At 37.9% G+C, this 27997-nt stretch overlaps 1 protein-coding gene across 2 annotated transcripts; it reads right to left on the reverse strand.

Moving 5' to 3' along the window:
• Window positions 1–157: 157 nt before the first annotated feature.
• ATP1B3 (ATPase Na+/K+ transporting subunit beta 3) lies at window positions 158–27774 on the reverse strand. 2 transcript variants are annotated; one of them, XM_074877601.1, is made up of 7 exons: window positions 27490–27774; window positions 18831–18959; window positions 14094–14201; window positions 12351–12538; window positions 11561–11611; window positions 5817–5903; window positions 158–2469 (listed from the first exon to the last, which is right to left on the reverse strand). In XM_074877601.1, exons 1-7 carry the CDS (start codon window positions 27596–27598, stop codon window positions 2299–2301), a joined length of 843 nt encoding a protein of 280 aa, XP_074733702.1. In that variant the 5' UTR covers window positions 27599–27774; the 3' UTR covers window positions 158–2298. The 2 variants fall into 2 exon arrangements, with proteins under 2 accessions (XP_074733702.1, XP_074733704.1); XM_074877603.1 differs by lacking the exon at window positions 18831–18959 and having other exon boundaries at window positions 27490–27773.
• Between the last annotated feature and the right edge of the window lie 223 nt (window positions 27775–27997).

The raw sequence follows: 27997 nt of genomic DNA on the forward strand, positions 1-27997 counted from the left end.
ATAGTTTAACACTTGACTCATTACCTACATACATTTTACATGCTGATTTGGATAGCTGAACCCTTTCAGAAGTTTTTTCTTTCTCCCCCTCCCCCCAAATGATAATCCTTATGTGATTAAATAAAAAAAAAACCAAAACAAACACTTCTACAAAATCTAGGGAGAACAGGAGTTTATTGAGTTCTACCCGTCTGAAAAGTGCTGGTGAAGAGTTGCCATTTCATGCTTTGTCTATATAGATAAGTTGAAAGAGAAATTGTTGCAAAAATCAGCTCATTTGAAAACTGAGTCTTTCTTAAGAACTTCTTACCATTCCTAAGTTAACACAAATGTGAAAATATTTTTACATGGATCTAGTCCTTTTCATTCTTATATGCAACATCCACACTTCACGTTCCCTCATGGCTAATAAAAATACTTTCAGGCAGTATTAATATACAGAGAAGCAATTAGTCACATCTTCAAGAACTCAGGTATCCCAGCTCTAAAAGTGCATGATTTAAAACATTAGTAATGGCATGTTTTGAAAGAACATTCTTATTCAGTATTAATGCATGCTATTATTACAAAAGTACCCATTGCATATTGTAGGAACAACAATTCTGTAGACAACAAAAAAGCATGCTGAATGGTATCAGACCAGTATAAATCTATGTTTAATGAGGTTCCAGACACTGTTCAAGTCCCATTAAGAGCAGCTTCCTCCAACTGTGCAGCAGGGTAAGCTTGCACAGGTGTTAAAAAAGTTTTGCACTAATGTGGCTTAGACTGGCCTCAGACATTTTCAAAGCAGAGCATTAAGACTGGATCTTGAATTTTAGTAATCATTCATATGTTTAAATAAAATATTAAAAACCACTATAAGACTTAGGCATAAAAGCATGTTAAGTAACAAATTTAGGCCAAAGTAGCAGAACATACAGGTATTTACACAAATGCTGATTTGCTGTGGTCTTTAGAGAGGACAGAACGTCAACCATGTGCTCAAAAAAACAGAGACCAAACCAAACAAAAACCCCAAAGAAGAGTAACAGAAATTCCACGTCAGCACAACTGCCGAAGTTATAACCCAATAAAATGGGTCAACTTGGTTTAATGTGAGGAGCAGTCACAAGTAAACCAGTCTATTTGTAGTAATTTTAGCAACTGGATTAATAGAAATGTTTAAGTTAAACTGCAAGTAATCCACGCCAAGTCAATAGGAGATTTCTATAAAGCGGTTGATGGCACCAATTTTCTAAATGGATGATGAGGAAATACACAGAAAATCCAAGATGAAAGAACAGACGAAGACGTGAAGCATGTTAAAATGATGCAACGAAACAGAGTATATAAATTAAACAGGAATGTTTAATCAAGACAATCCTTTGTTTTTTTTTTTTTTTTAAACAGAGGTTCTTCAGGAAATTTTTTAATTGGAAAATGAAAGCCTGTTCCCACAATAGCAAGGCCATTTCTTTCAAGCAGCTCTGTTGTACAACTGTTACCAGGACCCTAAACAATTTAAATTGCTGTATATTGATATTTCTGAACTAAAAAGTTCTAAAATATTGTATAGATTTTATTTGTGCTCCACATATCGCAAGCAATTAACAACACAAAAAGATTCAATTCCTCAGCTAGAATACCAAACTCTATACCAAGTATTACATGTACACAATACTTGCACAGTGACAAGCACAAGTACGTACTAGTTGAGCACTTACTTTCAGAAATCCATACCAACTCTTAAAATCCATTTCAATTCTCCCACACCACCCAGTCTACAATTTAAGGCATCTCCATACAGCCATCCATCCACCCACCCACTCCCATACACACAATTTATGTTGGAGGCATTTACTCTTACAAAAAAATCACTATGTCAATCAGGTACCATTTATTATTTATCCCTATAACTGTGTCAGCATTGAGATATGACAGTTAAACCAGTGTTAAATCAATACAATATTTACATAGCACAGCACATTAAGCTTGAGACACTCACTTGGGGGATAAAACCACATTTTTAGAACAGGACAAAGGTCACCATTATTATGTGTTTGAAAACAGCTATTTACAGGTCCCTATGACATAACTATAGTCTGTACACTGTTTCAGTGGGGCAGGCAGAAGCAGGATAGGCATTTATTTTGAGGGATTTTAAACATACGATTTGGAAGCATATTATTATGCTACCCTGAATGCCGTAAACCACCTTAACATTCTCCAAGGTGGTCTCATATCCTAGAATGGCATGTCCAGCTGATACAAAACAGACAACACAATGTTTACTTTGTGGAGAATTTTTTACTCCAGCTATTCAGTCATCTGAACTTTGAAGGCAATTCGTCCCAGAAACTTGTCACGGTCATCTTCATTTTTTAAATTAGGTGAGCCCAGGATCTTACACTCAATTGCTATTTCTTCTTTGGTACTGTTGGAGTTAATTGCTAGTTGAACAGCCACTAGAGGCTGTAAATAGTGAGCCTAGTAAACAGAAAGATGGGGAAAATATTTGAGATACCAGAGTAAGTTAGCATTTAAATTAACATTTAATCCATCAGAACAGTTAAGAAAAAAAGCTAATTAAGAACCCAACTTTTCAAAGTCAAATGTGACTTGGGTAAGACTCTTTTTTTCTAAGTTAAATAGTCAGGTATACATTCTTCATACCATTTCTTAACTAATACATTCAACATAGTTTAAGTCACAGACAGTATCTTCAAGAGGCACATGACTTCACCCCTTTCTATTACATTGGATCCAATTTTTCTAGAAACCTCTACCTGAAACAGCCTCTGAAATGGTAAGTCTTTCTTCCTATCCATTCCACTGTCTCCTCTGTTTTGGGTTTGGTTTTTTTTTAAATCTGTTATAGAACATAACTTTTCTAGCATAGTTTTAAGTGGTTTTTGCCAAAAGCATGATTCAAAAAATACTAGTAAACTAGCTACCCTTCCACCCTATCCCATTTAGTTGTTCAGCAGCAATCCATTCTAAAATGTGTTATCTGTTTGATAGCTTTACACAGAAACCTTTCCTTGAACGTTCTGACAGTATCCTGGTCAATCGTATTTGGTAGAACAATTACAACTGCTGACTTCATTCCCTATAATAAAAATTAAAGAATGAATGCAGAATATTTTTTTTTCTGGTCAACTCAATATTATTTCTCAAGTCCAATTAGGACAACTTGAATTGTCTTGTAGAATGCCTATGAATTAAATAAGAGCTTATTTATTATACACTGTTAAAGCAGTATTTCATCCAATATTCATAAAGTATTTCCATAATTTATTTATATTTTTAGGTCAATACTGCTGACTGCTGATTAAGCAAAGTTATTTTTTTCTTGGCAAAAATTCATATAAGCCAGTGGACTAAATATGACACTACAGTATTATAAAAACATAAGCCTTAAATCTTAAGTTGATCAAAATTTTGTGTTAGGTGTTCGTCCCGTTCCCCCCCCCCCCCCCCCTCCATTAACTTAAGAGACTTCTTAAAGCTTTTCTGTTATTTTTAGGCTATCTTCTTTACATCTCTACTAAAGAAAGCACTACAGGATACTCAGTCTCATTTACAAAGCATGATGGCATGGAAGCTGATGTGCTAAAATCTTTAATGTGAAGTACTAGTAAGAAGTAGATTGAAATAAATGCTTTCCTTGGATGGTCATTTTACTACATCAGAAATTTTCCTGTGCTCTTGTAAACTTCAAAATGGGAGGGAGAAATGCAGCTAAGCGAGGCACCCTCAAAATTCTCCAGTTGTAAGGGTGATACCACACTTGAGGTACTGAGTTTTCTAAAAATCAGAAATAAAATTCCTGTGTTTCCTCAGAGAAGTCTTCTCATCACCAAGATTTTTCAAATAGGTACACAAATTTCTATGATATTTTGAAGATAGATGATAACAGAATGGACTTTTACTCAGTATAAAATTTGGGGGGAGGAGGGAAGAGAATCAGCATCCTTATTAAGCACTACAGATGATCTAAAAAAGCTAACATTCCCTAAGGTCAGGGAGTTGGGCTCACTGTGCTGAGCAGCAAAAGGCAAATAACTGTTCTGGACCACAAAACAGTAGATATTAGTACTTTTATGGCTCCTACCTTAGCACAAGAGCAGCAAGATTAGTTGAATCCTCTGAACTTCTTTACAGAATAAAGTAATTCAACAATTCCACACTGATATAAAAATTCTGTTGCATAGCCAAGAAATCAATCCACTTTCTTGACACCTAGTCAAATACTTCAACCTCTCACAACTCTTCTTTTTCACAGTATACTAATGGTATGAGAATTGAGCCTCACATAAGGAAGAATCCCTCAAACCATAGCCCTTATCCCACATGACAAAGTGAACATGAAAGGATATTGAACCAAAAACTATTAAAAAAATTTAATAAAAAAAAATTTAATTAAAAAAAGTAAGCTTTTTCCTAATCACCTAAGTCAAGAAAGGAATAGCATTGAGCTTTGCCTGACTTTGTTAGTCTGCTTTCATAATCTTTCCATCAACATAGCAGCAAGAAAGGAATTTTGTCAAGAAAGTTCTTCATCCTGTCTTTGGTACAAACTACGTTCTGACACCTCAAGGTCTACTGATGCTACATTTTGTGTTTCTTAGGGAAGCAGTGCTCTCTTTCCCTCCTCTGTCATTCCAAGAAGGGGACAGAGTACGTACTGACTCTGCCTGTTGGAAGCACGGGTTGGCAGTCTTTCTCTAATCTTGTATGTCTAAAAAAATGGATGGTTTATCAATTCAAAAAGTCTGGCAACAAAATGGAAAACACAGAACTACCCGTAAGTAACATGAAAGCAAGTCTTGAAGAAACATTAGTAAAACCCATGTGAGGATAAAAAAAAGTTATGTGAACTCCTGCAAGTAAGCAGAGAGTACACTAGAAAAATAACTGATAAAAGAATAATTTAGCACAAAGTCACTTTCAGAAAATTACAAACAGCCACTGTGGCATACTATGGATCTAACAGATTTATGTTTAAAAAGTACTTTTATCTTCAGTGGTGAACAGTGAATATGTTTATTAGACTAAATAACATGGTCAGTAAGAGGCAATATACTTTTATATTTGACAGAAGGTACAGATTTTACTGTATGGAGTTATCACAAGTTGATGCAAGAAAACAAAAACAACCCTAAATTTAAGTTTGAAAATAAGTTGGAGTTTTTAACTCTTTGTATTCCATGTTAATAAAGTAGTGATCTTTGGGCTTTTTTAAAACATAAGTGTTCCTCAACTGGATAAATAAAATCTGTGTCAGAATACAATGAGGATAGATGGAGCAAGCAAAAAAACCACAAAGATAAATTTTTTTAATAAATAAATAAATCTATCTACTGCCTTGAAGTGCTTCTTCAAAACAGAGCCAACAGAAAACATGACCGCAGAGCCACAAAGAAATATAATCAACAATACCATAATGAATTATAAAATTAATATGCTATACATAAATCCCAAGGATTATCTATTAGAAACTGTATTGTAATCCAATGAATCAGTTTACTTCTCCTGTCTTTCCCTGCATTCAAAAAGATTCCAAAAGATATCAGTGATCAGAAACCAGCAGATGCCCGTATTACTGCTAGTATACAGCCTCTTCTTCATTAGGACAATGCCCAACTTCCTTATGTCTGCTAAAACATATCTCTAATCTCATCAAGCACTGTGAAATTTCTGCATTGGTAATATTTCTTATGAGTACCTCATTACAAAGTTCAAACTTCAGAATCAATCTGGAATTAGTAATTGTAAATGTAAACAGAAACAAAACATATACAAAATGAAGACCATCATTAAGGCATACTTACATGTAAGCTTTTTCCATAGTATGGAAAGTACATTAAGTCAATCAAGCCTTCAGGAGGAAAATAATTTATCTCAACCATGCCTTCTTCCTGTTATTAGAGAAAGCAACAAAAGTAAAAGTTAACATCTGCTTGCATAAAAATGAATACAAAATTAGAACTATAACTCAATGATCAAGTGCAAGATCCCTAAGAAAAGGCAGCTGAGCTACAAACTCTTAAAATAACTTCCAAAATAGATTTATTTTTGGCAAACTGTTACATGCTGCACACATCTGCTACAGTAAGGATTATTAACAGTAGTATTTAAATTAGTAATCAAGTCAAGACAGCTTGCCTTCATGTTTCCCTTATGAGTCAAAGAAAAGGGGAGGGGGGAAGAGGATATTAATTGCAATGAATAATTTAACAACAACCAAAAAAACTCCATATATAAGCTAAAATTCCCAGTATACACACGCAAGCCTGTATATTTTGGTGAAGCAAAAGCACATCTGTATTTAAGTTGAACATTAATTTCTGTCTAAACTTCTGTCTAAAACCAGGTTTTCAAGCCTCTCATATTTGGAACAATGCAACACTTCACCAAGAACTACTGCCCCCTCCCTGCAATGGTGTACTATTCCTAACAGCTAGGCTTGGAATACAGACTATCTAAAAGGAAACACAAGTTTAAAATGCTGATGTTACTAGGGTTTCTGTGTGTCATCACCACCTTAAAGGAGTAATATACATATGCATACCTTATCACTTGACTTTCCCCTATAATCCCAAATCTTGTAAAATAAAAAGCAGCTATCTACAAAGTTGCTGCCTAATTTCTGACTAAGGAGTCACCCATCTGTAAAGTATACAAAATAGGTATACATGATTGAGCTGTCCCAGACACAGGCTATCAGTATAGCAATACACAGACACACCTCCCTATGTACAGTATCCCTCAGGATTGTGTATCCTGGCAGGATGTCAAACTCCTGCAAGCTCAGACCACTAGGAAATGCCCACATCTAATGTGACTTTCTATAAAAATGTAAACATATTACCATGATAAAGGGAAATGCCACTAAAACATCCCCCCTAAATTCTAAATGTATCTTCAGAACACCACTGCTTGTTCAGTGTAATTCACAAATTCAAAGTGCATTAGTAACTTTCATTATTTTTTCTATACTACCATATACAACAATTGCAATTTCAAAAACATACACTACAAAGTTCAGATGACAACTGTAGTAACAGAACTAAACAAAAGAGAAACAACAAAGATCAAGAAATAGTAAAGAATAAACCACAGCTCAAGAACACCTTCTCCTCACCTCCTCAAAAGAACATACAGTATGTTGTTTAGGATCTGGCCACATTCTTGTCCCTTTACAGTCTAAATTATTACAATTCTTCAATATATGTTTATTAGGTATTGTGAATATTGAGCTAGCAAATATAATTACTAAGTAGAAATATGTTGCTTTTCACCATTATTCTTTATGTAAAGCTCATGCAGCTGAAAATACTGATTTTTCAAATGTATTTCTGAAATAGTTAAAAAGTTCAGAATACAGAATAACACAAGAAAGATATATAGGAGTAGAGCTTTCTGGAGCAACTATACACAAGGCACGCATGCAGTCATAAATATATATGCATTAGGCTATCAATGCAATAGCAGAGAGGTTCTGGGACATGCAACTGCTTGTCTCATGCAACTGCTGTGGAGTTTGGGGTTTTCTGTAATAATCAGTTAATCCTAATTAATATCCCTACCCGATTTAAAAAAAAACCCAACACCTAAACAAGCTGCATTTGCTGAAGAGCTTCAAGAATCAGTCCATTAGTGAGCGTCACTTTTTCTGCTTACCATTTATAATTTCCATGAGTTCCAGGCAGTCAGCAAATCTAAAAATCAGACCACTTAGCTGGATAGATAGACTTCCACCTCACTTACTGGATCTTTAGTAAGACTGTGTCTTAGAATATTTTTGCAGATTTTAAAATAATGTACAAAGACCCAAGGAAAGAACTTGGGCAAGACTGGTCTGTAACCATTTGAGAAGAAACGGTATCATTACACAGTATTCATTAGTAGAAACTGTAAAACATCTAAGATTTCTGTCACAAAAAGCAAGGTAATTCAGATGCTATGTTGACAATAGCAAGGCACATAGTGTCATTCATACAGCCATTCTTCATTCTTGTAAACTAGAAAGTGATACCTAATACAAAGTCAAGATGGTCACTAAACAGCAGAAATAGGTATATTTTGGAATTAAGGTTATTTTGTTTTTCTGTAACTAAAAAAAATAAATCATGCATTAAATCTTCCAGTTTTCAGTAAAGGTAGTTTTAACTTCAAAGAATACTGCTGGCAAGATGTTCCAGCACACACAAAATTGTGCACCTCCAGCCCCAAACCAAAGACCTAAAATGCTGATCTTCAAACTTCTTGGAAACTCAATCCTTTTTTGGTTTGTTTCTCTTTGTGGAGATCCTCAAGACTACAGCAGCTCAGTTCCTCCACGGTGCAGGAGGAAGAACCAGCTGTAATTGATGTCTGACACTGCAAACACTTCCCTAATGTACAGAAATTACAGTCATGACAGCTACCACTATATGGGAGCAGAGGGAGGAGCATCCCCAACCATCAAGTGTGGTGACCCTGAAATCACAAATCTATCTAAAATTTTCCTAGTTTAAAAAAAATCCATATGAAAAGTGCAGGGAGAAGAAAGAACTGCCTCACAGGAGAATGCTTTAAGAATGTAAATTTTAAAGTGAAAAACTTAAAATGACATTTCAGGTGGCAAAGACTGGCAGGATGTGCAGACAGAGCTATTAACCTTATTTTGTATTTGAGAGACTTGTCCTCTTCATTAAAATAATTTTTTTTTCCATTTAAAAGATTATGTTAAATCCAGGCAGACACTTCTCCAAATTGCTCTCAATATATGTAAAACTATAAAGAACAAGAAATATTTAAAAACACAGATGAAGGGGAAAGAAAAATTGGTAAAAAAAAGAGTCAGCTCTATAATGAAGGGAACATGATAGTAGGATTTCCACTCTTTTCAATTAAATCACCTCTTAAGCAAAATCCATCTTTGCCACTCAGATGTTAAAGATTTCTGATATAAGATTTAAAATTACTAGTAAGTTGCATTTGTGCACAAATATGCTTCTATGAAGCTAATATCCAGCACAGGGTTTATTTTCAGAAACGCATGTCACCTGGATGAAACTTTGTGGTACACCCTGAATTCTTTTAATCCACATTTGCTGAAAGCAAAATGAACACCCCTAGAGAACACATCAGTCAGGTAAAGACTAGGTAAACACCCCAAATAAGAGAAACAATAGAAGAGTACAAATGACCACCACACTTCAACTTCTGTTATGAGCCAGTATTTAGGGAACATTCAAATACAGTGGTAGATGCAAGGCAATTATAAACTCGTCTGCAAAATGCACAAAAGCCTATTGGCTATCCTTCTCCACCTTTCCAGTGTGCACACAAGAGGGTCACAGTGCACATCCTTGCACCAACAAGATCCAGAAGAGCCACAAGATACTATTTCCAGGTAAGTATTCACCTTATCCATTACAGAAGAGGAAGAAACCATTACACAGCTAAAGAGTCAAGGAAATAAAAATGGAATTGGAGACAAGGCTTCATAAGCTGATGTAAAGAACAGCATAATCCTTTAGTTTCAGTAAGCAAGTTGCGTAACAGAAAGGATAAATTCTGTAAAAATGCAGCATAGACAAAAGGAGAAAATGAAAGTTGTTGATGCTTCTTCTTTGTTGTCTACAGAGAAGGACAAATTGTGACCAGTGCTTAAGCTTTCCTAATCAGGTAAATCATGATGAGGTAGGGTGAGAATAGGCTAATTAAAGATAAAATAGATGCATTCAAAGAAGCAAAGCCTGACATATGTTTTCCCTACAAGTCACTCAAGAACTAGTAAGATTGATAATCTTAAAATTTAAAAACACCAGTTGTGCAGATCAGAGAAATTCTAACTGGATATGGTAAAAAGCAGTACTTTGTACTTAAGCAAAGAGGATGCAAGAAAATACATACCATAGCATACAATTTATTTGTAAGTATCTCAAAGGGTAAAAAAGTAAAAAAACCCCACCATGATCAACCAAGTTGTTATCAAACTTATTCTTTTGCTAGTGAAATCACCTAAGAGGATAGGAAAAAGAACTGTGTCTGTGATTTCCTTAGTACAGCTCTTTACCACTGTCTCCATAGAGCATCCATGTAAGAAAGCTGAAGAAATACAGTCATCATAAAATAGGATTACCGTCAATAATTTTATAAATCACTTGAACATTAGTTCTCAACACATCACAAGGCATTTCAGTTGGCAATGAAGATAACTGCCCTGGACCCTACCTAGTGTTTTTAATACGGACTTGTGAGATGTAAAAGAAAGTTAATTCACTGATGGCACCAAGCCATAAGCAGTTCAAAATCTTCAGAGAACTTGATCCCATTAAAATGATCATGAAAAACGAGAGGCGCGGCCAAAAACATGAATGAAATTCAAAGCTCTGAACATGAAGAAATCACATCTACAAATACAGACTGGGAAATAACCCAAAGAAAGATCTAAATACTGAAACAATTAAAGTAAAGACTCAATGTATTACAAACAGCAGATTCGCCACAAGAGACATTATTACTTCCAATGTGATGACAGAGGGAAAAATTCTGTCATTAATAATACCTCAGCTAGAGGCAAACTTCTGTTGTTTGGGATACCACATTATGAAAAAATGATAAACTAGAGAAGTCAAAGAAGAAAGAATACTAGTAAAAGTAGAAGGAACTGAATTGCTTTATTCTAAAGAAGCAGAGAATTCCTCCAGCAGAACAACATTTTTTAAGAATGGACACAAAGAAATCAGTCTCAAATAAGAGAAGGAATCACCTTTACTTGCAACAGACTGTCATGGGGAGATCAAGACTTTCACAAAAATCAAGTTTTAAAATCTATGCCTTCCACAGGTACCTACGATGAAGGCAGGAACACTTACAGCATTTGTCTCACTGACTACTGAAATTTCCCAGCCTACATTTTATCAGTCACCTCAAGGTAAAAGCCATGACTCCAGCCCTTGCTCAAGCTACTAACTTACCACGGCTTTCAACGCTCCCCAAGCAGTCTAGGAAAAATATGCAGATGTCAATTATAGTTGCCATAAAACATTCTGTGTAAATCCACTGGTACACAACAAATATGCATAGATTAGCCATTATTATGAGTAGTTTATACTTGGTTTGAAGGCAACTTTTACTTGAACAGTAACATTAGTTTCCACACTGTGTCTTACCCATCATTTATAAAATTGTCTAAGGTGCACTTGCAGCATGGAGAAAAAATAAAAATATAAGTTATGAAATGGGAAAACAAAACACAACTCACAATAAATAAATAAATAAATAAGACCACAAATAACATGTATGCATTTTCCTTGACTCTAAAGCAAAATCAGGTAGCTCAAATACATCTAAAGATGAAAGAACAACGACAAAAAAGTATTTTTATAAAGTACACTGAAGAAAGTAAAGACACTAGAACTAAACTAGACATACAGTAAGATGAAAACAAGAAAAAAAGTACAAAGTCTAACATGAAAGGAAGAGAGTAAAATAAATGTTCTGACACAATATATTACTTCACTTTTCATCCTAATCACAGGAAAAATTAACTATGCACTTATTTCTTACATTCAGAACTGACCTTAGATGTACAGTGTATACGTGGTTCTCCTTCAGGCTTTAATCCAATTATCTAAAGGAGAGAAAGTTAAAATATTTGTAGCCTTTCTTCCTCTTTCCAGTTTTACAGACTGAATTTGAAGTTTTCCCCCACTTAATATGACAGAGTTCATACAGGGAGCAAATCTATCTAGTGTAATTTTTATATGAAGCACAATTTTAGACTAGGACTAAGATTTAAAGCATTGTTAAGTTAAAGTTCAAATAGTTACAGTGGCCACAGAAAGGACTACTTTCTTATTTTACATTCAGCATGCAACATTAATGGCTCAAACCAGTCAGCAGTTCAAGTAATGTGTAACATCACTGAAAAACCACATACCTATTCACTCAGTAAAGTTTTCATCACCTTACATAGTTTAGGAGTTACAGAATGCATTACATTCTAATTACATTTCTAGAACACAGATGTGAAGTAAAACACGCTTTACCTGCACAGTGGTTTAGAATCTGTTACATAGAACAGTAAGCAAAACCAAAGAGCACTGTACTCCTTAAAACAAGGTTTTCAGATATTTTGACGCAAGGAATCAAAGCCAATACTTGTACTGGAATGCTCAAAAAGCTCACTTCATTTTACTCTCTGGAACACATGAATTGCTAGGCATTTCAGTAAATTGCACTATTCCAGAAATGCAAATATCTTGAGAAGCAAACTGAACATATATTTCAGTGCTTTTCTACAATCATTTTTCATACAGTGGTAGTTGGGAGCACTTATGCTAAAAATTAAAAAATAAGTAGGCACTTACTCTGTTCATTTTCACAAGCACACAAGGAGTTCCTTTAGAATAGCCAAAGGTCTTGTCTTCCTTTCCAGAGCATTGTCCAAGCTCAGAGAGGTTAAATCGACATGCCTTTTTAACAGCAACATCATTCTGATCAAAAATTCTTCCTGGTGTACAGTTTATGTTTTGGGATTGCTTTGAATCATCATATGCTATGAAACAAAAATAGCTTGTAAATCAGTGGTATAAAGCATACAAGTAGCCAAAAACTGCAGAAGCCTATATAAGCATCTGATTTATAGTTGTTACTTGTCTAGGAGTTTTCTCAAAGGACTATTTTCAGAGCACTATGTCTCTTATATCCATCTTAACACTTTTTCAAAGCCTATCAAGAAGTGGCACTTGAATGAAAGAATAAAAAGAGTATTACAAAAGATATAATGCTGTCCTGCTTTTTTAATTATATCAATAATCACAACTTAATTCATGTCTGTACATAAACTAATTCTAAACTAATTATGTGTTCTAAACTAATAATGTATTAAAATATAAACAATCAAGTTTTTACCTGGAAACTAAACCAGTTTTCCCTTTGCATATATTTCTTTTATAAAACACACAGGAAAACTTCAGGTATTTCAATGACTAATTAAATCGCCTCTACGTTTACATCAGGTAGTGTAACTGATGTTATACTAACATCACAAGTCGTTTCTCACTTTTTTGTGTTTCAAAAGTACACAGATCACATCGTCACAAATGCTCATCTATTCACATTTAACACATTTTGTGGTTTTGTACCCCTCCCTTACACCCTGTCCCCCCAGCTAAGCATAAACAAAATGAAAAAAGGGAAAGTTCATTCTCAATGCGAGAGTCAAGAACCCACTGAACGGCAGGAGAGGCAGGTAATCATGAAATGTAGCATTCCTCCCAGGAACCCCTGGCAGAGCTCTGAAAGAAAAGCCTACTCACAAAAGCTTTCATTAGGCATGAAAGCTACGAATCTAGATAAAGTATAGCTTGTGTAGCTAACAGAGAAACTCACGCACACAGGTGAGATTTTACAGCACCTCCTCAATTCCAATTTACAACTTTTGAGGGGTTAAACTTACTAATATTTTAAATTGATTTCTGTATTACTAGATTAAGTGTACATACAGGCACATATATAAAATAATGTATGACTTAAAACTAGCAATTTTGCCATCCTTCAGTCTTGTCCTGTATTACCTTTCCTCCATGTTCTAAATTCAATGTTTTAATATTTCTGCCCATAAATACTGTGTTATCAGGGTGAAAATGAATGAAGTCCAATGAATTTAATCCTCATTTTTTAAAAAGGCAAATAAGTTCTTAAGACTAAAGGATTCTCACTCAGTTTACTAAGCCATTTAGATGAAGACTGATCCGTTAAGTCTTGATAAACTTTGCCTCCAAATACATGACCTGTGTAATTTTACACTGAATTCTTCTGGCATATGTAACTTCTACAAGTTGTAGTATTTAAACAACCGTGTCACCAAATCACAGGACTCGGACTCAAAACTCTCCGCTACTCCTCATGCTCAGGCTCCCTGTCCAATATAGGTATTGATACTTACCTTTTCTGTAAAAATCTATACTTTAATAACACACATGTCTAGAGTAAGCCTGAACTTGCATCAGTCTTCATTAGTAATTGGTAACTACAAGCAACAAAGGAAACTAAGGTACTCAACATTAAGACTCCTGAATTACTTGGGCAGTTGTGAGTAACTTACTTACATTCAAGGAATTTTCTAAGTGTAGAAACATATTCTGCATATGACTGGGCATCACTCTTGTTAAAGTAAAATTCCAATGCAGTGTCTGGCTTTGGTGAAATCATAAGTCCTTAAAAAGAAAAAATGCAAGTAAAGAACTAAACAATTTCCCTTTCCTACACCACTCTAACCTACTCAAAAATCATATCCATAAATTGGAAAATACCTATCTGTGAAGAAACATCAATGTTACCCCTATATTCCACAGTACTGGAAGGTAGTTTGTGTTCAAAGCCAGTTAACAAAATCAACATTACATGAATTAATACTTAAATTCAATCCAATGTATAACTGCAATTCACAAACCAAACCCAACTGATTAGGAATAGCAAAATCATCAACTTAATCGCTTTCAATCAAAGAATTTTACTGATTCACTTCCCACTTTCGATATTCGGCAAATTAAACTTAAAAAATGGAAAAAATACCCACAACCACACCCAGAAAACCTCCAGTTAAAGCCATGCTTCAAAGCTTTAGACTATATAGAGCGAAGCTATGATTGTATTAATCTCATAGAAATCCACAAGAAACAAAGTATTTTATAAAACTTTATAATGCGTAAAGATGGCTTGAAAGATCTCCCAATCAAAACAGACAAGCCAAGTTAGTTGTTAGTCCTTTCCTCAAACAGAAAGTTTAGATGTCATCTGTTTCATAGAGAATACAAGAAACTTTATTAAACCACTGCACGCGTGTCACTTGAAAGGGGTACGCCTTAGTCAGGCTGCGGTAACTACCAACGCTCGTGAGGCGCCTGCCAGGCTGCTAGCACCGGACACTGCAGCAGTCGGGGTCCCCCTGTCCGCTGCAGGGGGGGCCTACGGCTGGCTTCGGTCAGCTGCTGGCCGCGGGTGCTGGAACAGGAACAATGGACAGCCAGGGAGCCAGGACCGGTGGGAGAAACAGGGACACGGATTATCGAGTGCTGAAGTCCAGCTTTGTGTTGAAGGATGAAAAAGGCAGACACTGACATGGAGTTTGGGCCCCCGATAGAGGTGAACTGTCCTTCTTCCCAGGATATGGGTAAAGAAAGGTACAGAGTTAAATCTTATGGATTTTTTTGTAGCAGATGAAAGCAAAAGGCACACTCCACTCTCTGCTAATACCTACAGCCCTGTACCATCAGGAGTTGTCACTAACACAGATACCTAATGTTACTATTACTCATCACAGCTTCAATAGCAGATTAAATAGCACTATACCACCAGATATAGCAGAAGAGATTAAATCTGTTCAGAAAAGGGCATATGACTGATTGCTTTATTCACACTACCTTAAGATAACTCTTATTTAATATAAATAATTAGAACAGATAAAAACCCTGCAGTTGTGATTAACAGATGAGTGTCCATGCATCTGTCTCTTCAAGTATAGCTGAGAACTGACATTGCAGTACCGCAAAAGAAAACAGAAAAAACAAAAAACACCACAAAAATCCACCTAACCTATTTTTTATCAGATTCGTTTTCTTCTAAATTAGAATATTAAAATGGTTTGGACCAACATCAAATTTGGCGTAAGGGAAGAAGTTGCAGTTATAGTAGCAACTAATTGTATCAGCTTAGAATGCCATGTAGTTTCCTATCCTCTGGCAAAACCAAATAAAACTAGATTCCCAAATGAATAAAATTTAAGACAGAAAACACAACTCATCTCCCAGAATTAAAAAAACAAAAAAAAGAGGCCTTCTTTATACAAAATAAACATTTAAGAAGATAAGACTACAGTGGGAAGATAAAAGTTGGGTAAGTTGTCTTAATATTGGATTCATAATACATTACTGTAGTTAATCAATCACAGTAAGCTTTTGGAGACCATATAAAAAGTGCAATTAAGCAGCCTGGGTCTATTAAGGATTCACCTATAGAAATGACCAAGCTTCTTATCTGAAAGCAGAAACTACTACAAATAGTTTAAATTGGGAAATAATAAAGGTATATACTAGAATGTATGACAAACATTTCAGATTCTAAAAAAAAAATAATACAATTATTTAATGTTTTTTCACTCTACCTTTTTTGTAGGATTTCCAATAAATTATAAATTCTCCTTTCTGCATTAGCAGCAGTTAAATTATTTCCAGGCAAGCCACAACTAAATGCCTTACTGACTGACAGTCCATATAAAACTACAAATACCATTTTTGACTGCAAATTACTTTTCACCATTACAGTCATCATCCACCCTGAACTGGGATTCAACAAAATACAAGATAATTAGTAACAGGGCTGAAAAATCACTGAAAGGGTTTTACACACTAAGGGGTTTTGAGGTAGAAGAGATTGTTATTATCTATAGAATTATACTGTAAACGAAGGACTTAGATGCTGTTTTTCAAAGTGAGTATGACAAAGTAACTAAACTAGTAATCAGTGAATAAAACCATAATTTGAAGAGATTTATTGCTTCAAGGGAACTTCAAAAACATCCTATAATGAAGAGACTGCTCCAACTCCAGTGGATCACAGTCTGCCTAAAGACCACGGTGTAAATTCTACAGAAAAAGCTATTTGAAGGACTGATGCATAGACTGTAAAACGCACAGGATTTGGGCTCTTCTAGAGGAACAGAATTAGCAGCCTCAACACAGGATCACATCTAGGATTGTAACAGAGATTACATTATCCTATAGTTCCAAGAGGGATTTAAAAAAAAGGTTTTTAAATAATCTGGATTTGATTGATACTATTATATGCCAGTGTACAATGCAAGCCAAACAACAATTACAAAATAAATCAACTGAGATTTCCAAGTATGTTTAACACAAGAGTAAAACCTTTGACCTACGCCATCCAGGTTTTGTGTGTAGAATTTTTTTTATAATTTAAAGTTTTACAGCCAGGAACATGACATGTTTCACTGCAAGTGAAAAATGACAGAGTTAAAGAGAAACATTAAAACAGAAATAAGCAATTTTACTAACTTTTATGTATGAGTAATTAAAGACATCGTTAATACAAAAATTTAATTCAGAAATATTATAGGAATTCTTAAATCAAAAACTAATTGTGGCATACATACTTTTTTAAACAAACATCCCCTATGACTTACTTCAAACCAAAGGAAAATTAATTCCCTGAACTGCGAGAGGCAAAAGAGAAAAACTCATCACTCAAGTCCAGTATTAAGTCACAGCTACCCACAGCTCCATCTACTACCAAGGTTCTGACTACCACAAAGGAAACAGGGAAAAATGGTCAACTAACCCACCTCCTTTTTTTCCTTCTTTTTTTTTTCCCCCTTTTTTTCCCTTTTTTTTAAATTAAGCAGGTCTTTTAAATCATTATTATTATTATTATTTCCAGCATTTAGCCCATTATTAGCTTGAAAAAACAGCACAAATCCTGAAGAATCCCTTATAAGAGGACACTCGTTAGAGAAGGCCTGAACACTACATCAGAACAAATTCTATTCAGAATGCAGACATTTATCATGTTGGCCCAACTGCAACTTGCTCACACAAAGATTACTGTATCATCTTAAGTGCCAACGCAGCTGCAAGATGCTGATTAACTTTAAGAGTTGGGAGTTCAGAAAAGGGAAAAAATATTTTAAAAAATAATGTCATCTAACTTCCAACAAAATATTAATATTGCATAGCCATTTAGTTTTGTTGTGTTTTAAACATAAATTTGATCCCTAAGCCAAGTTATTATAAAATTTGAAATATTTTATCAAATTTTCAGGTGGCCCAATCATTTAAGTTGCATATACAAATCAAATACTTAAGACATTCTCCAGAAACAGTAATAAGCAAACACTAATCTCTTTGGTATAAAGTATGTACAAGCATGTTTTAAATCTTTCAGAGAGAAAATCCTTAATTTTCTTCCAATATGGAGATACATCAGAATAGAGCCTATAATGACAGATTTTTGTGATATATTTAAAACAATCTTTAAAAGTAAAAAAAGAAGGAAAAATATAAAGGAAAAAAAAAATAAGAAAGACAACCACCTTATCATTCATTTTTATTTGTGCAGAGGTTTTTTTCTGTCACATACAGCTCCTTGAACCAGCCAACAGTGGGACTTGGATGGGCACGTACACAAAGGTAGTAGTTGTTCCAGGAAGACACCACTTTCAGTGGCAGCTACATGTTACATGGACTTAGTTTTATCATAAAACGGGACTCTCCCTCCTCAGAGGATCCCTACATAATAGGTCAACAGCCCCTGGAATCCACAGACAGTCCATGTCAGTTGAAAGCTAATACTATAATGAAAACTCTGGAAATGCCTTCATATCACAGTCCTCACACGCTCTTGAGCAAATTACACCCATAGTACAGACTTCCTGTACTTTCTTCAAAGTATCAAATACTAATCACAGGTAGCCTTCCATCTGATCCAAGAGAACTGGTTTATAGTATCTTTAAAGCAGTCTGATTAAATGATAAACTCACTTCTACAACATGTGTGGATGTTCAGGTAAAATTGCTCTCTACTTACATGACAAATTCAACTGAAAAGAACTTAGAGAAAACAAAAGTTAGCACATACAAACAAAAAGCTACTGACTGATTTTGTGCTATAAATGTATATAACTTGCCTCACAACAAGTTTTACCTTTGAAGCCTCTAAGTAACTAATAATCACCGTTTCCCATCGGCAGTTCATGCTTCAAACTCAAGTCTCAAATGAAACTTAGCTGTTAAACCAGACAGAGGTTTATGAAAAAATAAATACACTGTTACCTGGACTAGAAATCCGGTCACGATATTTTGGTATATCACTGCTCAGTGTCTGAAGCATAACCCACATTGTGAATGTGAAGAGTGCTGCTAGGAAGCCATAAAATACCAGATAGAATAGTAAAATCAAACCTGTAAAGAAAAAGCTAAAATTACTATTTTTGTTTCAGCTAATTCCATTAACTATTTTGAAAAACAAAATGGAAAAGAAGCAACACAACATTTGGTTTTGGCCTCTAGCATGCATATGTATTGCAAAGGGCAGAATAATGCATGCAAAAACGTTTTCTTCATACTTTCAGGCTCTTAAAGCTTACAGAGCATTTTGACATGTCTATTTTTAAGAGAGAAACATTAAAAACCGACCCTTGGGCTACACAGGAAAGCTGGCAAAGATGATTAAGCAGTCCACTGGAAAAAAAAATAGTTTCACTTGTTTAAGGGAATTATAGTTCTTCATCTGGAAAGGAAGGGGTTGTAGAGAAGACGAAAGAACTGAGTGAAAAGATAAAATTATTACACTGGATCCAGAACAGGTAGGAAGCAATTGGTGCTTTAATAACATAGTTGATATCTGAGAGAACTCCACACAGAGTATTCATTCACACGTATGTCCTGTTACAAGGGACTTCTCAAGGCGAAAATGCTTTCTGCTGCCTATTTTTAAAAACAAACCAAGGCTTCTAATCACTTATCAAGTCTTGGCCTAACACATCCACCTGCTTTACCAATCTACCTCAGGAACCCGGCAGTGTTCCTGGAATTCACCAATTACACATATGTTACTGGCTTCAACTTGACAGTTGCTTAAGAAAGAGGTCCTCAAAACCTGAGGAAACATCCTCAAGGAAATAGCCTAGTATGATGCTGTACCTCTCCATCACTTAGCTACAACAAATCACTGAGAACCCTACATGGGAAAACAGCTTGAAAACTTACTGAGATGAAGTGATTTTATTTTACTCCCTGTTCTTTTTTCCCATTTTTTCATTGTGCATGCAGAGACATGCACTCTGGATATACAGATCAGTTTTTACAGAAAAGACAAGGTAACAGACAGGCCAAAGTTAAAATCTTGCTTTAGAGATGACAGGGACTCAGATCAGCTACGGAGATCTTCAAAGAACTTTCTGCCCTTTTTCTCATAAATATAACCCTCATTTAAAACCCTTTAAAATTTGAGACAGCTCAGTTATTTTTGTTACTAAGTTTTCAAACATGGTTTTGTACTCTTGCATTATTTGTTTTTTGACCTTGAAGAACCATGGTATTATATCTCACTAAAGCAAAAAACTAACAGCATACTGTTTGCAACATTTCCTTGGTTTTGTTTTCAGAAGTTCTGAGAATATGTATTGATGATTACTATTAGGTTACCTTTTAAAATTTTCATTTACCTGGAGTTAGTTCCCAACTAAAGATGAAGCATATATACTATACGGATCGAAGACTTACTGGAAGACATTTAAGATTCAACAGAAATTGTTTTATTAATCAACTATACAATACTAACCTAAAAAAAGAGCGTGTGAGTCTGTTTTAAGACTGATCACTTGAGACTTAAGGACACATGCATAGACATTGTCAAAAAGAATGGGAGCTATACAAGTATTAAGGAATTCAGACGCACAGAGAGCCATCTCAAAACTTTCGAAAACATAACCGAACCATGATGCAAATTCAATTTTTATAAAATATTCTAGCTGTAAAGCTGCTATCAGGAAGCCAGAGAGATAAAACTCAGGTCAAGAAAAGCACATCAAAACTATTATGCAACATTCTACCACTGACACGTGATTTATGAGAGAATCAAGTGCAGCATTTTTCACCCTTCCATAGAAAAAGCAAAAATGACTGTACCCTAGTGATGCGTACTGTCCACTGGAAGATGACAGAAGGAAGCCTAGCCCCTGGCTCCTGACCCCGAAACTATGCTTGCATTTTGCACTGAAATGTCTTCTAGTGTACTACAGCCCCCAGTAATCCCTGACTGCTAAAAATGCAAGTAACTGTATTACTTCTCCTCAAAGAATTCAGTGTACATTTTTTAAAATGATGAGGTGGTTCCCAAATTATCTTTGCCGTAAGGGAAGTTCCCTGCAGCAACCAGCTGAATGTTACTGGATTTTGCTTTGGTTTTAGTTTTCAATTTCACATGTTGAGAAAGTTACCAATCTGCAATAACCTAAAAGTGATCAGCTATTTAAAATACATTTGGGAACCACTGAGATGTAAGATACAACACAGAGAGTAGAAGTTAAGTAGCAAAGTATGTGAACACAAGACCAAGTGTGCTGTATAATGAACAAGACAGCTAGATATCTATTATAAACTATTTCTAAGGCTATTTAGAAGCTGAAAAGAGCATATAAAAACAAATAGTAGAAATCCTCATCAAGAACAGCCATTACAGAAGTTGCATCTGTATTTGGCATACCAGCAATTTGCTTTACCTGTAAACTTACAATTACTTTAACTGGATCCAAAACAGAACAGTGATCTTCTGATTAATACCTAATGTATTTTGGGTATCACAAAACAAACAAACAAACAAACAAACTCCCTTCAAAACCTTCAGTCAGCTCTCATTTTGATCCATACACATTAATCGATTATTCAATACACTTTCATCAAGCTGCCTAAGCAGTACACTTTCCATCGAGTGACCAAGACATTCATCAATCAGTTCCAATGGAACAGACAAAAAGTTTGGCATTTAAGACAAGATAAGCACCTCCTGTGCCAATTAGCATAAAAGCAAGAAAGTCTGGGAAATCTTTTTCACTGAGGTATTTCAGAATACATCTGTATTTTAATTTCCAAAAGATGACGCCTAACTTCACTGGGTAAAAAATTTGAAAAATCCCTGCCCACTTGTTTATTACTGATGGGCATAAGAGCACCACAATGGTGCACTTCTAAGCAGACATGGCCCTAAGTACAGTACTGCTCTGGGCCCATACTACTGTACCATCTGCAATACTGGCCTTGGACCTAATTGAAGCACCCTGAAGAGCTGACCCACGCCTGCTGCAGCTCTCTTCCTTTGCTCCCTCAGTCGAAGCAATTGTGCCTACCCACCTACACAGCCTCTACTCCAGCGGGGAAGGGGGCTGCCGGGGTCCCCCTCCCCTGCCAAGAGCTGCGGCAGGGGACAACTGCTACGTGTAGGCAGTGCCTGGGGAGCCCTCCTGCCCACAGAGGGAGTGCCAATACTGGGGAACACACGAGGAACCCCAGTGCCTAAAACTCAGTGATCGACTCTGCAGTGGAGACTGCAGTGTGAAGAGCCCCTTACGGAGTCCCTGTTCCTCCCAGCAACACCATATCCGCCGGGGCTGCAGCAGTAACAAGGCTAGAAAGACTTTCTATTCACAGCCATGAAACAACACTAACCTGCCGCAGTCCAGCAAAGCACGAGTGCACACACACAGATTATTTTTAATCTTTATTTTAATACAGCTTGTAAATGCACTGCAGAACACTGACCACGAGACTAAACTGACCCATTTATGCTACTTTTTCCACATTAGAAAGAGGGAAAAAACAAACAACAAAAAACCCTCTGCAATTTCCAACAGCCTCAAACTGAGTAAGCTGCTCTTTGTGAGCCTATTAGTATTAATTATCCTAAGCTAATCACAGTGAACAAGCCATAACCTGTCAAGAAACTCTGCCAAAATAACTTTGCATAACACTAGATTCTTGTCAGGAAACAAGATGTACCCAAGTAACAGTGGAAAACTATCCTCCACATTCACTCCAAGGAAAGTACAGCTACCACATCTAACATGCAACTCAACTCAGTTGTTGCAGAACATCTTGCTACACCAAACCCTTTGAGTCTCTTGGTCTTTGACACTAAAACTATCACACAAGGAAAACTGTCAAAACAAAAATTCTGCATTACAATTTACCTAGTTGCTTTTTTTTGGTTTGGGTTTTTTTGCATGGCATCATGGTACCAAAAACCCTGCATATCCCATGGATAAGCAACAGTCAGATCTGGAAAACTGCTATTTCTGAACCAACATATCGGTGGCATGATTAGCTGGAGTCCATTTGCAGGGATCACAACACTTCTCCACCATGAAAATTAGAAATTAGAATTTCTGACTCTGGTGAGTGCAAGATACCATGTACCTCATTTCCATGATAAATACAAACTTTCCAATCTCATCGCATGTTGGTCTGGCAGAAATCAGATTGGCAGATCTACCTATATGTAGATACATACACTCTCACAACAGACGTGGAAGCAACTATTCAACATTACCTGCAACAATGAAAATTAAATGCTGCCTTCGTGGTTTGTTGGATTCCATGCTGCACTGATCCTATCACCTGCAATGATGATTCTTCAGTATCTTTAACTAGTGGGATTTAATGTTACTAAGTAATGTTACTAGTGACTACCACCAACACCAGCAATATCAAAAAGGATTTTGGTCCACCTGGAGATGAATTTCCTTGCCTTAAACTAACACAGATAAGCACTAATCATGTTTCAAATCTATTCCCTTGACACGCTATAGAATTACTATTTTGCAAATTTTGGGGATGATAGGGGGAAGAAGAAAGAGGGAGGGAAGACTTCAGGAAGAAATAAAACCTCAGTCCTGTGCACAGTTTATTTCACAGTAAGCCAGGGCTCCACATATAACTTGGCTAAATGCTTCAGGAGACAATAAAAACTGTCAAGTGCAACACTTGCAAAGAATCACAAAAGACTGTGCTTAAGGTAATAATTAAGCATTTACAACTCAAAAAAACCCCAAACTCCCCAAATATCCTCACTGTACCACCAGACCCTACTGATACCTGCAACAACAGAAGGCAAGCCACCTTTTTTCAGAGTGATCTGTGTCATGGAAAACAAAATATTCTACTGATTTCTCAAATATTAATTTATTATGATAGGCAGTATCATGGAAAAGTTTAGTAAGCTTTTGACTGCAGTCATATTCCTGGCTGTGCAGGAATTTTTACATGAACTGTCCATCTGCCACAATACAAAAAAAGAACATTGTGTCTCTCCAATTCCCAGCTTGGATGTGTAAGTGCTTCTACTGCAACGGCAGTGATGCCAGGATGTTTAATATTACACTACCTGTGAAAAAAGCTAAATCACAACAAAACCCTGCTCAAAACACTGATAAAGAACACAGAAGAATCAAGTCAAAAAAACAGTTAAAACTTTGACAGCACTCTATATCCTAGCAAGAGTTCAGTGAAGACTAAGCAGAATCAAAACTGGATCTTTTGTTATGGTGATTGACAAAACTGTATATCCATTGACATGGTGCAAAGCTTTCCTAAAAGTTTTGTTGGTGGGGTTTTTGTGGGGTTTTGTTTGCTTGGCTTTTTTAATTTCAAACACATATTTGTGCACTGAAGGATACAGCTAAGCATTCAAAATACATTGAGCAGGTGCGAATTTCTTCTATGTACTTCAAGACAATGCCACCTCTACCTTGAACACCTTAACACAACTAGCTTCACAGAAGGGCTTATATAGGCTTGACATGACACCTAATGTGACAATAAATGAAGTATTGCTAGACTCTACATTGCCTTTTTTTTTTGGCACAAATTATTTTTCTGTAACCTTGTGTAAAATGAGTCTATATTGTAAGATTATGCACCCATTTTGAGTGTGTAGTGAGCATCCCATTACAGTATTTTCACGATGATCTCACTCTGTTCTTGCTGTAATTCTAGGCAGGCGCAGCGCCTTGCCATTACAGGCACAGTCAGATGCTAATCTTCCTTCTACTTACAGGAAGGCCCCACATGGCAGTCTTCCAAGTTGTCCTTTTTTTTGCCCTACCTGATCACACCCCGTGTGGAACCCCAGGACCCATCCTCCTTTCCATAACCACTGAGAGGACTATTAGCGCCCCTTATGCCGTGTTGCTGAAAACACCACCAAGTCAAGTCATCAACAGGTTTTTTTCCAGTATTTTCTGTTTCTTTAATACAACAAATTATTATGCCAGATAATTAAAAATGTAAGGGTTTTGGTGGGGGGTTTTTTGTTAATTTGGATACCGATTTGTGATTCAAATTGAACTATCCCTGAAGTCTGCAAAAAGTAAAGTAAAAATCTCTCATTTTTTACAGCAAGAGGAAACTTAGTACAGGGGTTTCACAAAACTCTAAAAGGCAACATACCTCTGTTACATGACAAATGAGCTGCTTGTGTTTGATCTTTTCACAAATCCTGGTGTAGAAATGGCAGATAAAGATCAGTACTCCAATGCCACAGTACTCAGATTCACAGATAATCACTGCCTTGCAGTTACAATTTACATAAGCCCCCAGGACTGCCTCAGACTAAGGCAAAACATGCACATACTGTGAATAACTATTATTTAACAGTTTCTCCATTGTTTTTGTCTCATTTCTGTGAGGAAGCCGTCTTGAGACAAGAGAAATACGCACGGAAGAATCAGAGCCAACTGAATTCTTATCATGCTGCCCCTGGAGACAGCACAGCCCAGCAGGCTGGCAACCAGAGCTCTCCTCTCGCACCTCCCCGCCTTCCAGAGGGGGGACCAGCAACAGAAAACGAACAACAGTCAGGGAGATTGCTCTAAGTTCATCACATCAGTACTGCAAGGGCAGAAGTGAGACCAAACCCTGCCTATTTTTCTGTGCCAACAGAGACGCTCAATTAGTATTCTGCAATTAAAAAATAAAAACCAAACAGAAAGCCACACACCACTCCCCCAAAACAGTCAGAGACTATAATTTACTTCATATGTAATTAAATAATTAAATTTAAAAGCACAATATATTAAATCATAAAACACCAGGACAAATAAATATTGACAAAAAAATACACTGAGAATTCATAGTGTTGTTGAACAGTCACCTCAATGTCCAGGCTAAGGAAAAAGTATATAGCACCAACCACATACCAATCACCTAAACCACTTAAGAAAACTTGCTAACGAAGTAAAATGATTCAAACTGCTATCTAAGCCTATACATACTTTCTCAATATGGAAAAACATCTTTTGTCAAGGGAGCTGGATGTAGAAACTCAATTACCAACTAAGATCAATTTCAAGTGTTATCTATTGGCCTTGGACTAGCACAGACTAGTGACATTGTAAGCGACTTATCCTACTAGATAGGTTTAAACGAGAAGAGTGGGTTTTTTTAAAAAGCTATTTCTAACGTGCCCACCACAGCCTTTGCGCTCGTCATATTCATGACACAGACTTTTGCAATCCATACACCCATTCATCCAGCCCACGCACTTGAGGAAACCTGCCTGTACAGAAAGACAGACAACAGCATAGTGGAAATTTCCTCTCCTTTGCTATTCAACTGGCAGAGCAGCTCACAAGCTCTTATTTCCATCTGAATGGAGGAGAACTCATGTCAGAGCTAGGGCCCTCTCTTGATAGACAGGAGACACTGGCACCGCAAAGAAAGCACACCCCATGCCTAGTCTGCTTTAAGGCTCCTCCTCACTATTTCAACATTAGCATTCATTGAGATTGTGTCAAGGCCAAGGATGTATTGGCCTGTTCCTTTACGCCACGCTGAGATTCTTGTTGGTTTTGTAAGCACAACTATTAAGTATCCCAACTACATCCAAGTTTTGGGAGGAGACGCAGCATTTTCTGAAGTCAGTAAATATGTCCCATGAGGACTGGAGAAACATCCTAATATTAAGCATTTATACAACTGTTTAATATGAAAAAACATACTCTGAAAATCCAAATATTTTTACTGGAAGCAACAAGATTATGATAACATGCTTTCCAGCTCAGAGGAAAGCAATGGGAAGACTACCTGAAAAGAGGAAAACAAACACAGCCTTCACAAGCTTTGCTGGAGAACCTTCATTTAAGAAAAATAAAAGGCCCAGAAGCTCTACATTGGAACATATTTAGCACAGTGACGCACAATGACACACAACGATCATTCTTTAGTAGACTCTGTGCAATTTGGGCTCAAACTTTTTGGGGTGGTGTTGGTGGGGTTTTTTTCCCCTCTCTGATCCGCAGCTCCCCTCTGGAAGTACAAAGGCGATTCGCGCTCATTCATTCCCGATTTCCTGCGATGCTGGAGCGCGGGGGGCGGTGAGCAGTGGATGGAGAGCAGGGCGCTGATACGCACGCAGGCTGCCGTCAGCTGGGCGAGATACGCGCGGGGCGGGAGCCGGCCCCGCACCTCCGCGGCGGAAGCCCGTCACAGCCGCACCGAGGCGGCCCCCGGAGTCCCCCCCCGCCCGCCCCCCCCCCATCCCTCCGCGGATCAGGCGGAGGAGGAGCCTGCGGGCCCAATTTGCTGCATTTGCGTACTGAGGCGGGAGGGTGAGTCAGCTCGGGACGCCCTCCCAGAAACTCCTCTTCCTCCCCCGGCCCCCACCTGCTCCGGGAGGCGCCCCCGCCCCCCACCCCGCTCCCGCTGTCACGGCCGGAGCTATTTTTAGACGGGCGGGCGGCGGCGGTTGTAACGGTTACCGGGGCGCGTGCGCCGCGGCCTCGCGGGCCGCCTCACCTGCCCGCCGCGGCCCCCGCATCCCGCTCCTCGCGCCCGCGGGGCCCCTCCCGCTCGGCCTCGTCCCCCGCCGCCCCCCGCCTTCACCGGCGGCCCGGGGCGGCGCCCCCGGCCCTCCCCCGCCCCCCGCGGCAGCCCTTACCCCAGCTCTTCGCCGTGCGCCCCAGGAACTCGCCGCTGTTGGGGTTGTAGACGAACTGCCGCCACTCGGCCATGCTCTGGCGGAAGGGCTTCTTCGCTTCCTTGGACATGGCGAGGCGAGAAGCGGCCGCGTCGCGCACCCCGGCGGCAGAGCCTCCTCCCAGGCAGAGAAAGCCGCAGCGAGCGCCCGCTCCCAACCGCTAAGTAACTGCCGCCGCGGCGCCCGGCGGGAGAGCGGGCGGGGGACCAGTCACGCAGGGACCTGCCCTCCCACCTCCGCGGCGGGGCGGGACTCGCCGCCACACCATTCCGCCGGCGCCGGCCAATCCCGGCCCGCCGCGCGCCTGCCCCCTGGCGGCCAGCGGCCGCGCGCCTGCGACGCGGGGGCGCGCGAGCACGCGGCCCGGGCACGCGGCCCTGCCTCGCGCCCGCTCGCGCGCGCGGGGGCTGCGGGTACCCCCGGCGCGGGGGGAGCGGCTCTGGCGCCTCGGCGGCGTCTGGGAGATGCT

Source organism: Strix uralensis, chromosome 9, assembly GCF_047716275.1.
Source record: "Strix uralensis isolate ZFMK-TIS-50842 chromosome 9, bStrUra1, whole genome shotgun sequence".
In the NCBI taxonomy this organism is placed as follows: Eukaryota; Metazoa; Chordata; class Aves; order Strigiformes; family Strigidae; genus Strix; species Strix uralensis.

Coding starts and splice junctions, on each gene's coding strand:
- ATP1B3 (XM_074877601.1), bottom strand. CDS start 27,598: ATGTCCAAGGAAGCGAAGAAGCCCTTCCGCCAGAGCATGGCCGAGTGG. Junction 5,904..11,560: donor GTATACACTGTACATCTAAG/GTCAGTTCTGAA, acceptor CTCTAATAACAG/GAAGAAGGCATGGTTGAGAT. Junction 2,470..5,816: donor ACTATGGAAAAAGCTTACAT/GTAAGTATGCCT, acceptor TCTGTTTACTAG/GCTCACTATTTACAGCCTCT.